Source organism: Venturia canescens, chromosome 7 (assembly GCF_019457755.1).
Source record: "Venturia canescens isolate UGA chromosome 7, ASM1945775v1, whole genome shotgun sequence".
Classification (NCBI taxonomy): Eukaryota; Metazoa; Arthropoda; class Insecta; order Hymenoptera; family Ichneumonidae; genus Venturia; species Venturia canescens.
Window position 1 is genome coordinate 1,151,238 of NC_057427.1, and position 18,038 is coordinate 1,169,275.

General features: G+C 43.7%; 2 protein-coding genes across 5 annotated transcripts in view; one reads left to right on the top strand and one right to left on the bottom strand.

Annotated features, from left to right (window-relative positions):
* LOC122412877 (uncharacterized) overlaps window positions 1-18,038 on the top strand; it is a 132,574-nt gene that overhangs the window by 49,359 nt on the left and 65,177 nt on the right. For all 4 annotated transcript variants that reach the window (XM_043422831.1, XM_043422834.1, XM_043422832.1 and 1 more), the window contains one exon: window positions 7,938-11,435. In XM_043422831.1, the coding sequence (XP_043278766.1) occupies window positions 7,969-11,435 (3,467 nt within the window). In that variant the 5' untranslated portion in view covers window positions 7,938-7,968. The remainder of the gene's footprint in view (window positions 1-7,937; window positions 11,436-18,038) is intronic.
* LOC122412879 (facilitated trehalose transporter Tret1-like) lies at window positions 1,332-5,441 on the bottom strand. Its single transcript, XM_043422840.1, has 3 exons — window positions 5,169-5,441; window positions 4,068-4,292; window positions 1,332-3,002 (listed from the first exon to the last, which is right to left on the bottom strand). Exons 2-3 carry the CDS (start codon window positions 4,144-4,146, stop codon window positions 1,624-1,626), a joined length of 1,458 nt encoding a protein of 485 aa, XP_043278775.1. The 5' UTR covers window positions 4,147-4,292; window positions 5,169-5,441; the 3' UTR covers window positions 1,332-1,623.

The window sequence follows — 18,038 nt, forward strand, 5'->3', positions numbered from 1 at the left end:
GAACACAAACCGCGCTTGGTTCGAGGTGCCAAACCAAACTGGCATTTTTCATCGTCGTTTCGTTTGAAAGTTGTTTTTCTCCATCCCTCTGCTCTCCCCTCGCTCTCTTATACTCTCTCTCTCTTTATTTCTCCTGCTCTGTATAGAGAGGTTGAGCGATTTTATTTTAGCGGGCTAGAAATTTGCATTCTCGACTCTTTCTGTGGTTCGCTGTCTTACACATACTCCATTTGAGGCTTTTCAGTTTTTCACTGTCCGAAAACCCTACGACCACAATGAAATTGCAGCTTGCGGATTTGTAATGGATATTTTTTCGTTTCACGAAAAAAACAACGCCACGCACGAGGAATGGTGCAAATCGGTATTTTCCCTTCTTCTTTTTCAACCGTACAAATAATTACTTGATTTTTGTCATCCATGCGTACACATTGATCGAGAGACGGGATGAGGAATAAAAAAACTTGACAATTTTTTCGACGTGTGTGAACTGAAGCCTGCGGTTGATGTAATTTTTTTTCCTCCTTTGTGAACTTGACGTGCACTATGAAATAGTGTACTTTTTAAAAATATTGATTCCCCGCCTCTGTTTGTGGTTCTCGACACAAATATTGTGTATGCATGCATATTATACATTTATTCGTACACGGTGGAATATCTTTTCATGCTTGAAAAGTTGATAAATGGGTACATCCGGGAAACGACGTGGAGCTCGACGCGCGACTCAAGTGCATGTGGACAAGGGTGACATTTGTGAAAAGAGAGGGTGGAGTAAATGTCGATGCCACTCGACATTTGCTAGTGGCAGCAGGCTGAGGGAAAGGATGACTCGGTCTGTATGATAATAATCCTATGGGACTGAATACGCAGAGTGACTTTGTTTCGTAGGGTTGTTTTTTAGTGTTAAAAAGTGGGGAAAAATCAGCTGGTTTTCATGGTTTTTCTAATCAAGCACGAGTCAATAAACGAAGCTTCGCTTCACTGCGATGGAACAACAATTAAGGTTGAGTTTGAAGTATCGAGTATAAGCTGATAAGAATGCTGCAACTACTGTATTTTTTTTTTTAAATTCTCGTCGTAAGTAGTAACGATTTTTTCCTCGAGTGCCAAATAGGCTCATTTGACTTGATAGATTTATAATTTATTTGACAGTTGTCTAGGATAGAAAAACGCCGAAGAGCTGCACGCTCGATATTCCTCTTCCCGAGTCTCTATTTCGCTTTGTCACTCGTGTCGTAGTAGAAAATGAATTTGTTTCGTCATATGCTATTTCTTCAGGGTGCTTATAGTGGATGTCATAATCACTGGGGAGAGAAAAAAAATTGAAACACGAATATTGTATAATTCGCTCTCAACAGACCAGCTGCGAGGGTTTTCTTTCTATTTATTATTTTATACAAAATACTGTACAGGTTATTAAAACACAAATCTCATTCTGATATGAAAAAATTGCGACATCAAAACAGTTGAATAAATAAAGAATATCAACTCTTGCATCAGCCTCGGGCAGAATAATATTGTCTCTGCTGGGAAGCGAAAGAAAATAATTTCTAAATCATGCGAAGAATCATTGGACTCATTCGGCTCCGTGGACAATCGAGAAGGGGGGAGAGAACGATTCTTCGTTTACGCGTAAGAACCATTAGATATAATAGCGATCGATTTTTTCTTCATCGCCATGGATTCTCTTCTTTTGGTCAGCATGAGCTGTATCTCTGGCAAAGATTTACCCTTGGTTTCTGGGAGAACAAGCCAAGTGTAGAGGGTGAGAAGAAGCATGAGGGCCGCGTAGAACCAGAAGACATATTTTTCTGAGAAAAAATCGACCATGGGTTGATAGGTTTTGCTGGTGAAGAAGGCGAACGCGGCGGACGTCATGTTGATGAGACACGTCGCCATGCTCTTGATGTTGGGTGGAAACATTTCACTGATGAGAGTACTCGGTACCGGCATGATACCAATGGCGAGGCTCATTTGAAAGCCGATTATCGATAGAATTGGTAGCCATTGTAAAACCGGATGTTTGGAGTCGTAACCGAGATTCAAAAGCTGGTAATCAGCGCCAAGTGTGACGAGTGCGAGAGCTACGCCAAAGCTGGATAAAGAGAGCATGATTTTCCGTCCGCAAGCGTCATTGGTATAAGTAGTGCTCCAGCCGGCAACGATGCCCAAAACTCCGACGATTATGACAACCGTCGATGGCGCAACGACCGTGACACCGGCGTTCTTCAGTATGATTTCCATGTAAAAAGCCATCGTCCAAAGACCGCTCAGTTGTACGAGGATGTATACGACGTTGACGAGCATTATTGCCTTGCGATTAACGGGCTGAGCGATCTCACGAAATTTGTCCATGTACGTGACGCTCCCCTTGAACGCTGTGAATTGTTTAATTGTTTCCAACTCTTCGCTCATGTCCACACCCCGGTTGTACCACTCCAAGGAAGCCTTCGCTTGCTCGTTCCGTCCTTTGAGCACCAAATAATGAGGTGACTCGGGCTTTATGTAGAACGATCCGATAAACAGAAGATTTGGCACTAAGCTGACGCACGAAAAGATCCACATCGGTGTATAAGCACCGACAATGTTACCGAGAACGTTACCGACTGGTAAGCCCTGCGTTATCAAACCCACCAACGAACCACGTATGCTGGGATCCGATATCTCACCGATGTACAATGGGAATGTCGAGTAATACATTCCCATTCCAAGACCACTGAGTATACGCGATACGTAAACCAAAACTATACTATTTGCCATCAAGAGACACGCCCAACCGAGCACCAATGGTACAGCGCAGTAAAGGCACGATGCTTTCGTACCAAATTGATCGACACTCAGCACACCGAACATCGCACCGATTATGCGTCCCAGTCCTATTATCGCCGCTACCCAAGACGCCTCTGCATCCGTTGCTGCTAATTCGGAGTCAGGACCAGCGAACTTTGCCAGATACGGTGACGACCATCCACCGATCATCCCGACCACGATCGACAGCATGAACACTGCGCATAAATTTACATTTAATCCTCATTCCAAGATTGTGCTCGTTGCCTCGACCGATAATCGTATCACAATCACTCGCTACTTCATTTAATTAATAACACAGCTCATTATCATTCAGGATTTTTGGCACTAAAATTATTTGGAGGAAAAAAGTATTATTTTTGAATGACTTTGTTTGCCAGATGTTGGGAACGACCAGTTGCTTTTGCTTTCAAAAGTATTTTTATGTCCATTTTTGATTGTATTTTTTTTTTTTCACATCTTTGCACGTCGAATAGTTATCGCTACCGTTGTATACGGGATTCGATGCCCAATTTGACGGGGCACTCGACCGTTGAGTTATTTTTTTCAATAGGCAATTGAAATTCAACAATTGCCTGTCATCATCCGGTATCAAAGAGCAACATGCAATTATGAGTTCTTGGCAATGCTTTGCTTGTTAAGAGCAGGGTCAAGTTCGAACCGTATATAAATGACTGATGAATGAGCCACTTTTCACAGACAGATCGAGACTCTGATAACAATATTTTCCATAAAGCGATATCGATCTTCGTTCATGATTCCCGTCTCGTTGACAAACTACAATTAACTCTTATCTCAATTCGTTTGGAATCGTTGAAAATGTTTTTTAAATTAGCCATCCAAGTTTATCATGATAAAGATAGTGACCCCGTCGCCTGTCGAATCGATCATTGGCACACAACAGATTGAGATCTTTGAAAAAATGCATGTCGAAGAAAAAGCAATTATCGGTTATCCATGTTGACCCAATACTCATTTGTGAAATGATGCTTATTGAAAACCATAAAAGAGTTTGGGTTTGTTTGAGTGACTTGACTTTGGGAACTTGAATCGATTCTGATGGGCACAAATGCTTAACGTTTGCCAAATTGATATTAATCTCTGGTCTCATGCATGCTGACGTTTCTTCAAACGATACGTTCACGATACTTCTACAACCTTTGATCGCATTCCGTTGCATTGTGCAAAACAGTGATATGAAAAATACGATGTTTGCGAATTAAAGCACAAAAAAAAGGGAGAAATGTGAGTAGCGTATTTACCGTCGACTGCTGCGAGCCATTGAGGCCAAACGACCGACCACCTCGAGGGCTTTGGTACTTCCGAAATGGTCGAGGCCATTTAAATGAATTTGCGCCAATCGAGGTTAACGATGACTCCGAGCGCTCTCCGATCACTTTCTCGATGAGCGAGAGATGAGACTCGTTATCAGAATTCCAATGCCACGCGTGCCAGCAACCCCTCTCCGTCGATCTTTAAGTTTGAATCTGAGAAGGAATGTGTCGAGTGAGTGCTACATTCGCTCCTACTTTTTTCATTCCTCCATTTCTCGATAAGCTATGATTTATAACGGGAAAGAGTTGTAAAGGTTATCAGCGCTGATTGATAGGCAAATTCTCGGTCAGGGCCTGTCTATTCGTTCCTTTTCGGTTTTCTAGTCAATCACGATAACGACCTCCCCCACGAATACAATGAATGTTTCTATCATTTTTTTCTCTCTCCGTAATAAATAAGTCCAACAAATTCACGCTACACTGCGAACTCGACAATTGTATGATGCAAACGTCGCGTGATATTTCCAGGCAATCTTGTGTCACTATTTCATAATCGTCGTCTGAGCGTCTCTGATGTTTAGTATCGAAAAAATTTTGATAGACATAATAAAAATTGTACGTTGAACGGAAAATTTATGATTTGTTCCTGTGTACCCCGTGATCAAGCTCACGGTGTACTTGATTTTTTTCTATCTCATTGATGTATTTAGATGAACGTGATAAAACCAAAAAAATAATTTCGTCATTATACTCGTGGGATTCTTGAATAACGAAAATCGGCCTCGCCTAGACTTATTTGAATTTTGCTATTTTTCCTCGTTACTTTGATCGTCGAGTCAATTATCTCGTCAATCTTTGGACGTTCTTTGAAACCCTCGAAGAATTATTGGATTGAAAAATTTCGGAAAAACGATAGACAACAGGCTCATTTCGTTAGTATTGCTTTTCAATGTGAAAAATAATTTGCGGTAAATTCATCGATTATTTATCGGAAGTATGTTTAGCATTCTGCAACACACTTGGATTGTAATAATCATCATCACCGTCACATGACTATCGACGATAAAAAATAATTGAAAAGTTCCTTACCTGCATTGTTTTTTTTCGTGTCACACGAGGGAGATGTCTGCGCTCCTCTGTTTAGAGTGGTTCGTAAATAGAAACGAAAAATAGGGTTGAACTTTCAGCAGATCGGGATCTATAAAATTTTATGAATTTTAATATCACGAGTTGTCGGAACGTCTCATAATGACGTAGCACTACTTTAAAGTTGGTTCGAACGTCTCGGTATTGTTCCCGATCGTCGAACGTCTGAGACGCGAATCCCGAAGCGTCAGAGTAAAGTTGTGTGGTTCACGAGCCTCGTATTATTGGCAATCCAATCGCAACGGGCGAATATATAAGCGTGCTTGAATTTAGTGACATTTGAACAGTACGTAGTCTCTAATCTTATTGAATCAGATGGACCGATGGCGCGACTGAAGCATTTGAAAATATCATGTTTTTTCTCTCTGTGACCTCAACTGTTTAGTTTTTCTTGATTGGTTGTATTTCAAGAGATAACGCAGACCACACGCGAAACCCGTTTTTTTAGGTCTTTCAAAACAACAGAAATTCGGCGCCTATTGATCAAACAAGGGCCTCTTGAAAAAACGTAATTACTTTGAGCATATAATTTATTCAACGTCTACGCGGTGTTATCTCGTTTTGAGCTGCGCATACTCCCTAAATTTACTATTCGAGTTTGCTATTCTTGTTTTCAATGGCTGTTAGTTTTTCAGCTTCTTTGCCTTCATAAATTCTTTTCTGGTATCATTTCACGTGGCAGCCGAAAATATTAATCAGGCCAATTTACATTTTTCTGACAAGCAGAATATTTTTCGATTCGAACCACCGCAGAGCTTTTATAAGGAGCATACTCTCTTTTGAATCGCAACAATTATTTCAGTCACAATATACGTTCGATTACATTTTTTTTTCACCGATATCCTTTATTTTTTAAATTACTCACTTATTTATTATTCATGTTTCCAGCACTCGGTGAGGTGGTACGAAAATTTGGCCACACGTGTTCTCATCGACAATTTTCAAAATCCGCGTTATATTAATAAATAACGTGAAGCATGTTGGTCTGCACAGTTATGAACTTACTTTTTATTGTTAATTCGAATCAGAAATGGTGTCGACGGAGATTCTTAACGACTGGTCATAGCTTTGGAAACTCGAATATTCGACTCAACAATTGTGGATACCCATCCGAATGGAGTTCACAGACTTACTCACTCGATATTTGAAAAAATTCATTTTTAATAGTTTCCGAAGAACCGGAGTAGGGGGATGTGAACGGAATTGGCTCATTGGATTCACCAGAATAGTGCGATGGTCGTTGGACTGTGTCACTAATTAGTCGCTGTATGGACACATTGGTGGGTTCTTATTGGATTACTTTCTTCTGCGTTGTTTCCGAGAGTTTTCATCGATAATTCATATTTGAGGCGGAGCGTTGAACGATTAGGGAATTTCGTCAGCTTCTATATTAGAGTTTGAAACGCATTTTACAAGAATATTGCAGTTATTGCGTGGTGGGTTCGTGGCGGTTTCGGTAGAATGTATACAGGATGTCCCACGAGCAACGATCATGAAAAAAGGCTCATATTCGAAACCGAGATCTGCATCGAAGAGTTTAGAAATATTTTTATACTTGAAATATTTCTTCAAAATCGAAGGCCCTCAAAGGTTACAAAAACCTGATCGAAAAAAGCTAAGAATAATATATATATATATTTTTTTTTTTTAAGAAAAGTAAAAACAATGCATTCGACGGTTTTGAAGAATACGCGAGAATTATTGTGACGCGCTTCATAAAACTCAATTCATATCAGTCTCTCGGTCCAAAATTTCTGATTTATTTTCAACTACTCCGGTTCTATTATCCGTTCAATATAACGTGCAGAATTCATCACATGATGCAACTCGTATGTCTGCATGAATAATGTTACGGAAAACTCGAGGTTTTCGAGACGATCTGACATATTTAATCTGGAAGAATTAATGTTCAACCAGGAGAGACGAAACCGTGGCACGTTAGTATTCATATAAATGTTACTAGTAATCCAGCATGACAAATGAGTATGTAGCAGGAGATAATAAAATATCGCTCGTTTCTTTATGCGTACAGTAACGCGATGTTTGAGCTCTGTATACGGAAGCAGAAAAAAGCGTTATCTCTTAATGATGTTTGAACGCTTGGTGGGATATTATTAAAAAAAGATGCCCCCTGAGGAGACGAGAACATTTAGATCTAAAGCATTTATTTATTTATTTATCCCATCAACGTGTGTTTCATCACTAATTATTATTTTGGAAATGAACGATCGAGTTTCAAAGCTGTTTCGTTAATGGAAAAAATGTTTTTGGTACGATCACCATGACTACTGGTGCTATATCACCTTGCAACGTCTTCGTATTGGGGGGATCTTGGAGAGTTGGCAATACGAAATACGCCCAAAATGGTTTCAACCATTTTCGCTTATAATTGTAGATCTGAAAATTTGACTGACGTAAAAATTTAATGAATTCGATACTCGATTAGCTTAATTAATTCCTCGAACGATTAATCGATAATTCACTATTCCCACGGGTTTGCCCAGTTGTTGCCGAGTCTCGCAATCTTGGATCAGGGATTAGGCTTTGAAAAATATATTCTCGCTCACAAATCCACAATCACGTGAATAAGATAGACGAAAAAGGAATGAAATTCGATCTGCATCAGATAACTTGAGCCAATGATAAATTAACTGAATGAAAGGGAGATCAGTAGAATATTGAATGTACAAGATTATGTTTTGTGATTGGCAGATGTCCTGACAGCGGGCCACGGGCCACCAGGATGCCGACAGACGACGACTATGGCCGAAGAGAACGTCTCCTGTTGCACCAGCACCCCACCACGCAGTACGGACAGCAATCGGCGACAGTATCGTCACTGCCCTTATCATCATCGATATTGTCATCTTCATCGGCATCATCAGCAACGACTCAACAGCAGCACACTGACGGTGCAAGTTCCGTTTCTACAAACGGGATCGTTGGGCTGCCGAGTGGAATTATCTCGACGGACTGCTATCACAAGCAACAACAACACCAACAACAGCAGCAGCAACAGCAGCAACAACAAGCACAACAACAGCAGTCCAATCAGCGTAGCACTTCCTCGTCCTCGTCCACATCCTCAACCTCGTCGAATGTCGTTTCCTCATCGATCTCGTCGTCTCATCAAGAGCGTTATCAGATCAACGAGAGGATACAGCCGAACGAAGTTATTAGCGAGTATGGCGGTCGCATGTCGCACGAGAGGTACGAAAAAGCGAGCGAAAAACATCAGCAGCAACAGCTTTACGGGTCGAAACGGGACGATATCACCTCCAAGTACGGTGATTCGTCGATATGCTCACGAGCGTCTCAATCGAGCGAAGATAACGCGAGATACTCTATTGGATCGTGTCAGGAACAGAGACTCGGTCAAGCAACGTCATCCTCCGTGCAGATCGGTCACCACGGATACGGATCCGTCTCGGTTGCTACCGGTCGCTCCTCGAATTCGTCATCAACGTGCCAACCGACATCGACGATCGGCCAAAGCAGCATTCTTGCCGATCGTTATTCCCGTTACACCGAAGCCAGTTCACTCTCCGGCGAGCAGAGACTCTCGCTCCAACCGGTCGATCGTTTTCCACCGATCAGCAGCGACTCGATCGAGCAGCAGCAACAGCAGTCGCAACCACAGCCACAGCAGCAACAGCATCATTCGTACAATCACGGGAGATCGAGCGCCGCCTCGGGTTTATCCGGTGACGAACGGAGCAACGGAATGTCTAACGGTTCAAAGGCTGGAACGAGTACTACAAACGAGTACGCCAATTCTTCGATCATCACGAGTATCGGTAACGGAAACGGCGTCGTTGGTGGTTGCTCGACGATTGCCACCAACGTATTCTCACCGGATACCTTTCCTTCGCCACCGTCGCCAGCACCGGCGAGCGATCGGTTCGTGCCTCCGCCACCGCTCTCACCAAGCCCGAGCGAGAAGTACACCTCCTCCCAAAGTCTCAACGCTGTTTGTTATTCTAGCTCTCCTTGCGACAGAATTTTACCACCGGGCTCACCCAGTAGCCGAGACAGGTGTTACGTCACAGCACCGGCTTCACCGATATCCAAGGATGCCAGATACTCCACAATGTCTTCCGACAGAAATAGCCTCGTCTCCGATCGCATGCAGACGTCGCTGCACGATCCCAAAGAGCACCAGCACCAACAACACCAACAACACCAACAAAGATACAGCATTACGTCGAACGAGAGGTTACTGTCTACGGCATCGCCGGTACTCGGTGCTCTGCAGTCGAGGGATCCCGATACCACTCGGTGCAGTATATTCCAAGTCACTGGCAATCTCAAAGATACGAGCAGCGTCGGCGGGATCACTTCGAGATACTCGATGTCCAGCGACCGGCTCGTGTCGTCATCGCCGATCAACGCTCCCGAGAGATTCGCAACGAGCAGCAAAAATCCAGAAAGATATCACAGCAACGAATCACCGAGTCACGAGAATCAGTCGCGTTATCACCATCGGCAGGAGCTTTCGTCGAGTTTGCACCACGAGCGTTACCCGGCTGGTTCTACCGTCGCTGACAGATACCTCTCGAGTTCCCCGAACCCGGACACCGTTCACGGACGTTATTCGTCGACGGAACGAGTCCTCGCCGGCTCGACGAATCCCGACAATGGGACGGCCCGCGAATCGAGACGTTACTCGACCTCCGAAAGAAGCCTCGAGGGCATATGCCAGAAATACGCCGAGAGAAGTGAATCGAGAGTGTGCCCGAATAGCGGCTCACCAGGAAACGCCAACGAATACAACTGTAGCCGATTTATCGGTTTCCAAGAAGTCACGATGCAGCCTCGATATCCACCCGATCAGCGTTTCGGTGACATCGGAAGTCTGCAACGATACGTCGGGGCTCAGTCGGGCGGCAACGGTAACGTCGCCAGGCACGAGCAGACGAGAAACAACGACAGATTTGGCTCGAGCTCGGTCAACGAGCGTTATCTTTCGAACGCATCACCGGGACACGACGCTCGTTTGGTCGGCAATTCGGACGGCGGTGGCGGTGCCAGCGGCGGCGTTAGATACGGTAATTGTGGATCCTCGACGGAAAGACTTCTCGCATCAACGTCCTCGCCATCGACCTCGGACACGGGGCGCTATCATCAAGCCTTGTACCAAACCGGTGGAGCTGGTAATTGTGGCCAAACGAAGAACGATCGTTACGGGCCTCTCTCACCGACACCCGAGAATAATCAGTCGAACGGGCGCAATTATTCCCAGCAAAATTCGACGACGAAGAGCAACGGCAATCCGCCGACGAACGACAAGTACATACAGGTCTCCAAGTCGTTACAAGTATCCTACGGGAGCGGGGAACGCTATCATCAAGTCGGCCAGTTGGAGGGGTTCGAGAGATCGGGTCAAGACCGGGCCGGTGGTAGCTATACGATCGACAGATACGGAAACCCCTCGAGCACCGCCAATCCCGATCTGCGGTATCAGGCGAGCGGTAACACCGGGACTTTTCACACTCTCAATCCCGACAGATATTCACCCGCTAGAGCCGGACATCCGGACAAATATCTTTCCTTACCAAAGCCCAAAGACAATTTTGTCACCGGTCGCATTGTAACCTCGTGCTCGAGCCTGGGCGTCGGTACTTCTGCAAATTCTTCGGTTTCGGGCACCGACAGATCTTACGGGAGTAACGGGAGCTCCAGTTACGTACCGCCGAACGCTCACACACCCGTCGAACGTTACGTTCCTCAACCGCCGCCGGAAGTCCTGTATCCCGAGAGATACGCCGATCGATACGTACCACCCGCTGCTCACACCCCGACCGATCGTTACATCCCAGCCGCCGATCCCGGTGATCCGTACATGAGACGCGATCTCGGCTTTCACCACCATTACCGGCTACCACCACCCGGTTATCCTTATCATCAGACGCACTTCCGCTTTCGTAGCTTCGCTTACGCGTCCCCTGGACGCCACGGTGGGAGCCCTGGCTCCAGCAGCTCCAGCAGCTCCACCTCGGTCCAACGGGAATTCTCCACTTCGCCGTTGCTTCGATCCAAAGTGCGGAGCTCGACGATCGAAGCCTGCAATAACTCCGCGCGTCAAATCAACGCGGCCAGTCAAGCTACCTGTTGCACCGATCCTACCAGAAATTGTTGCCCACCCGTTAGAAGATCCGTGCCACCGGGTGCTCTGCCTTCTATATCCAATCAGTCCGCACATTCTTCGTGGTAAGTCATCCCTCATTTTTCAACAATATTTCGTTTATTTTCTTTCCACAGCTACGACTTTTCTATCATACATTCAACATCTACGTTTGGACGTTATGGAAATTCATTTTTCGTTGTGCAACGTTACATTTTTCGTATCGTTTACCCTTGGGAGAGCGCATCGTTGGTATGAAAATATCCAAATTGGGCGAAAACCCACACCGGACCAAACTCTCGTACGGTCTATTTCGCCCGGAAACCCTCGAAAGCGAACATGAAAAGGAAAATACTGTTGTGAATTATAAGTTGAACAATGAGATGCGGGCTTCCGTGTGGCTCGTACTTCAAGCTTTTGCAACATGCTCCACCACACGGTATGGAAGAGCGGGGGACTATGTTCTCGCAGGAGGTTTACATCGTACCCAAAACCTGGTTATATACCGCGCTCGACTCTTCTAATTAACACCACTGAAACCTTCTCCCTGAGTGCGTGATAAAGTCCTGAAATTAGAATAGAAGAGGAAAAGAGGGCCTTAATCCTAATTTAAATATTGTTTATGGACCCCCTGAAAACAGGAAAAGTACCGAACGGAGATGCTCCTAATTTCTATTTGAATTGTGAGCGCTGCTTGGAGCGCCATCTTATGAAATACTCGTTGGATAGCTCAATTTCGAGACGGTCAGCGTGAAAAGTTTATCATTCGATAGACTAATCAATCGTGTCTTATATCTTATCTGATTTATTTTTATGGATACACTCCTGTCAATTTTCTTAAACGACGCGTTCAAACATTTCGACAAATTCATTAATTCTCGTCCGATTTATCGTTTCGAATATTGTATAATTACTCCGAGGGTATTCCATTGAGACATTTCAATTATTTCATTAAAAGAAAAAACTTTTATTGGGTGCTGATGAGTAATTACTGATGAACCAGCAGTGAGACGGTCTTGAAATAATGGCCAATAGAATCTTGGAATAATCATGGAAAAAAGAGTGCAGCTTTTCCCTCGATTTGTCACGAATCTCCCCGTAATAATAACAATAACGAGACAGAGTTGTTGTTCTCTGTTTTTTTTTCTTTCTTTCATTCTTTCTTCATCTCTCACTCTATACATCAACGTTACTTTCTTGGTTGACTGGGTGCCAGGGATTTAATTTCCCAGAGTGTCAGGGTGCACCACCCTCGACGAAAGGGGTATGGGCTCGAAACTTTTAATTAGTTCGTGATCCTGGCCTCTCGCGTTTATACCGAGTCTCGGAGCGTCTCGAGATGAGTCCGAATGCGAGACGCGAGAGAAGAACCCCCAAGATGAACGCTCTTCTTAGTTTTCAAGACGCTCACCCTGCAGGGCCCGGCCATTGGTATCCCTATCGTCCTGGATTAATTAAAAAAGCGAAGCTGTTTCTTTCCCTCGCACTCGTTCCGTCAGGCCCTCACCAACTTAAAAGATGTCATCAAATCAGTCCGAACGAAACAACAACTGTTAAAATTTTCCGGTGTAATATACCGAGTACAACCAGTTTAATTGTGAAAATAGTTCAACGACTACGTTAAATCGTACATTAGAAAAATGTACGCAAAATAACTCATAAATTTGGGTTTCGGATAAAAATGTTGTCGGGCAACATAATTCGATTTTACCATGACCAACAGCATCCCAATTAAGTTTATCGAGGAATTACAAATGTGCACGTCTTGCGGGTTAATTATGATGGAACATTAACGAAGCTCCGCACTTCGGCACCATTCAACAGAACCGTTCCATCATTCGAATGTGTCGTGAACAAAATCTGTGCATACAATTCTACAAACGAACGCGAACCCTTCGTTTCAAGCGTGCATTTTGCAAATCAAACGGATCTGCGAATCCCCATTTCTCGTTATGTGTACATGTGTCATCGTTAGCTGATTGCAAATGCTCGTATTAGCCAAATACTCGACCTGGCAACGAGAATACGGGGTATAGTCGATGGAGAGAAAGGAGGAAAGGTAAAAAGCAAGTACAGCCTGTTATTCCACCACTATATGAGCCCTGGTTCCAGGCATCCATTGGGTCATAGTTGTATGCACCACACTCGCTCGTTCAACTGTAATTCCTGCATCATATCGTTCTATTCATCAGCTAAAAATCAACAAGAGAGCCTTGTCGTGCTGGATTGTAGGTGCATTTATTTTTTTTTCGTTTTTTTTTTTTTCATTAATTTTAGTCATATTTCAGTAACCATTTACCAGTGAATCGAACGAAACGAGGACTTGCGAAGAAATTGAATCACCATTCGAATGAGTGACATTTTTTTCCTTGAATTCGGGAATGTCCAATCGTGAGAGAATTTGAAAAATGAGTACGAATGATTTTTTTTTATGAAAAGCTTGAGAGCTTACTGCATTGGTTTTCATCAAATTATTCAATACCTTATGCGAATGAAAAGAACTTTATTGGTAACATTTATCCGAAGTTTTAACTTCATCGAGGGCTCTATTTTATTGATGCTGGATTGTGCGTAATTAAATTCGTTGACTGAGCTTTCAAAAAGTGTAAAAAAATAACATTGAAAAAGGGTTGAAATATTCTGTACTCTCTGTTTGGAAAATGGAAAAAAAGTCATTTATCACACGAGATATTCACGTTTTTTGCTGACCGTTACAACCCTAACTGATGGTAGTGAATAATTCATCATTCACGATCGGTCAGTGAAGCTGTGAATGTGGATAGCGTCAACAATCAAAACCGTTTCAACAGCCCGAGGTTATCGGAAGGAAAAGTTTGGACGTGCAGTTACAGAATGTTTCAAGAGATGAGCCAAGGTGGCAATTCAGGTTTTTTAAAGCGAGTTATTTTCGCACTCCATTTCTAATTGATCAATATTTCGTTTAATTGCGGGAACCGCGGAAAGAAAAATCGGAAAATACGACTTCTTGAAAATTTGATGAGCCGGGTGATCGAAAAGTCGAAGCAACATTTTTCGGGCACAGCATCGCGTGGGACAAAAAGATGACACGTAGCTTGCTACGAACTGTGGCTGGCTGGCTGGCTTGGTCGTTTAAAATTGATGACCCAACAAACCTATACGGAAGATCGAGGAGTGAGAAGGTTATACGACGCGGAAAATATTGGCCGAAACGCTATCAGGGCAATGTGTAGTTCCATGTTTGTCCAGCAATTTATACACGTGCACTGCACGGTTGTATGCGTGTACAGATACACACTTACTTCTGTATGCGAAGGTGGTTGGGCAATCTTCAGCTTGGCTGTGAAACAGCGAGAAAACAATGCCGAGGAAACGATAAATTCTCTTGTCTATAGCGTAAGCTTTTTATCATGATCCTCCATCCGAAGTTTTGAGTGAGCCAAAAACTACGATTTTCAGTTCGTTCGATTGCTTACACAGAATAACAAATCATTTCCCTCAACAAGATAAATGTTTTCGTCCACATATGTAGCTACTCGGAGTGCTATCGTCGAGTTTCGTTCCATCCTCGGTAGTCCGCTCTCAAAATTTATCTAAGCAAGCCGTTACAATTCGCTCGAAGGCAAAGATATTTTTTTTCATTGTCGCTTTGATGGATAAGCGACGATGCTTCGAAATCGTAACTTTCTATATACCTGGAAAACATTTTTGTGTCCCGTGCTTTTACGAGTGCGTATATTTTTAAGGCGTCAACACTCGGAACGATTCGTTGCTTAAGATTTATTACGCAGTAGACTGTTAATTTTCGTTCGTGAAACACAAAAACTGGTGGTAACACGTGAAAACATTGTCCAAAAACGACGAAATCACATTTGGGTCAATTCTCATCACGAGAAAATTGTGAGCGCGAACGGTCAAGTTGGATTTTCATTGGCATCGGGCCGGATTTGCATGTAAGCTTCAAATTCTGTCGATAGGACTTTGTCGTATTTACTTTTTTTACACAGTGTGGCTTGTAACTGGGAATAAATCGAGGAGAAAAAAGAAATGACTGTAGAAAACGGAAGTACGAGGATATCGGGTGGAAATACCGGGAGAGGAAAAAAAACCTCCATAGGCAAGATAGGATCGATCGGATCTCGTGTCATACAATCGGATTACGTCTCGTTCTCCTTCGCTCGCGATTTTCCGCTCATTGATGTCGCCGTTTCGGTTTTCTTTCGTTTTCATCTTCCTTCTCTTTTTCTGTGTAGCACTTTTCTCACTTTCTCTCGCTTATCTCCTTCCCCTTAAGCGATTCCTATGCCGAGGATGCAATTTCGCTATGACCGAGTATTCGCGCAGTCATATCAAGGAGCTTTGAGGGTCACGTAAACGACAGCTTGAGCCAAGAACGTCAAAGTAACTTGTCGCGTCGCTTTTCCTCATTTTTCTCATCTCATTCTTTCTCTCTGTTTCTCCCTCTTTCCCTCTCACAATATTTCCACATTCTTACATCTCTCATATCGTAAACGCTCGCAGATAAAGAGGGATGAATTTTCAAAGAAAAAGGCGATACTCGAGCTCTGCTAAAAAAAGGTTTTCCTCCCAAATCTTTCGCTCAACTTTTATTAAGCCATCTCACGTACCGACTGTTCCTAATGGAAACGAAAGATCCCCATTGTCTTGACATTATTAGCTCGTTGTATTATCTCGCATACGCCTTTTCAAAAATTCATTTACTCCAGGGCTACTCAACGCGCCACCGCAGCAATTTCTAAAAATTCGCTCATGAAACAAGGATACCATTTTTTTCAACGAAAGGTCCTACGCGTTTCAACTCTTTCGCCCCCCCCTTCCCAAGACAGCAGAATAATGTTTCCCAATGTGAAACGATCTACAGTGTACGGAAGAGGAGCGGAACTGGTGTCGCGAAATAAAGCGAAAGAGAAAGAAGGAGAAAGAGGTAAAAATAGGAAAACGAACGATTCGTAGAGTGCACTCTCGAAATGTAACGAAGGCTTATTTATCCCCTTGCGCCGTTCGTTCGTTCTCTATACGTTCGAGTAGGAGAGCATAGAGAGAAGCGAACCCGTTATACTCGCCCTAAGAAAGCAAAGTAGTAGGGGGACGTTCTTCAACGTGCCTCTTTATATATTTGTATATTAGGTGGCTACTCGTGTGGATATTTGTGAGAGCACACGCGCGTGCGCGTCTCTGTGCATGTGGGGGTAGGGGGTGGCGTGCGTACATGCTGCTGGGTGTGCGGTTATAGCAGCCGAGGAGCGGAGCGTCGTACGACCTACATTGGCGGGCTTTGTGAGAAATTTATACGGCACCGTATACTTGCAAGTTTTTCTTTTAGACATTCGCGAAAATGACAGCGCCCGCTGAGCGAACGGTTTGCTAACCGAGATTTCACTTGTGAATAATGAACTGAAGAACTAGAAGAAAAATTATTTTTAGCCTGCTTTTCATTTAAAATAATTGGTCAGACGATTTTTTTATCGATCGAATTAGTTGATCTCCTTCGCCACGGATCCAGCATCGTGAAAAAAACAAATTCGTACAGATTGAGAGATGCAGGGGTGCAGGCATGGGAAAATGTTGTTAAGAAAATCACGAGCTGTACTGACTCATCTGCACGATTGCGGCATAAAAAAGTCGGTCCATCTTTGAAAGTTAAAATCACGCTGCTATGGGGCGGCGGGACTGTAAGGATTCGCGATAAGAACATTTCTCTTCCATTTGCATCGTTCTACCAATGAAATTTCCGTCTATAAGAAAGTAACAGATTCCTGAGGGTAAAAGCTTATCAGCCACAGTCGCAGGTTGTTGGCCCCGATTCCGTTGAATTTCTTCCCCCTCCTCGTCGTTGTTCTCCCGTGGAAACTTCAATTCCGAATTCCAACTCTTGTGAGGTCTTTCTATTTCGCAGGTGTCGTAAATGCGGCTCTTCCCATTTTCCCTCTCCACTTTTATCTCGCTCACTCCCCCGGCTTTTCTCTCCAGCTTTCTGCCTTGTCTTTCGCCTTGAACCTATGTTCCGCAGGCGTCCTTCTCGTCTCTTATATTTTGCACGGTCTCACGCCCCCTCCGCTTCCCTCTCCGCTCTCTTCCTATTTTTTGTTAGTCCCATTTTTTTTTCCAAACTCTTTTTGTCTTTCCTATGCTCTATCCCGCAAGAATCTTAATTAGCGAAAAACCCTTGAGCCTTGGCGGCGGGTCATGACCGGAGAACGGGAACGCGTGCACGTAATTTGTTTTTCTCCGTCCCGTTTTTCCTCTCCTTCTTTTTTCTTCCTTCTTCTCTTCCCCGCCGCGGCCTCCTTCAACCGTACACATTTTTTGTGCCACTGTTCCTGCCAGCACGTACGTTCGTACCCATTAACGCAAATATTTAAGAAACCCTTTTCTCCATGCAACGAGCGAGATCGTGCTTTTTACAATTATTTGAATGTGCAAATTGTTCGAGTTCGAAATCACGACGAAACAATAAACTCGGAATGAATTTCGAAATAAAACAATATAATTGATCATTTAATCGACCTCATTTCTTCGGCCGCGTGTCACCGTCGCGTAGCACGTTCCTGGGATGATCGAACCTTCCCGCACGACCGTCTGGCTATTTTCGACAAAAATAACTTTTCCACTGGCACAGGCGGATGGCACTTGGTCGAGTGCAGTTTCCAATCCGACGAATAATTACGAAATAATTATTAATAATTGGT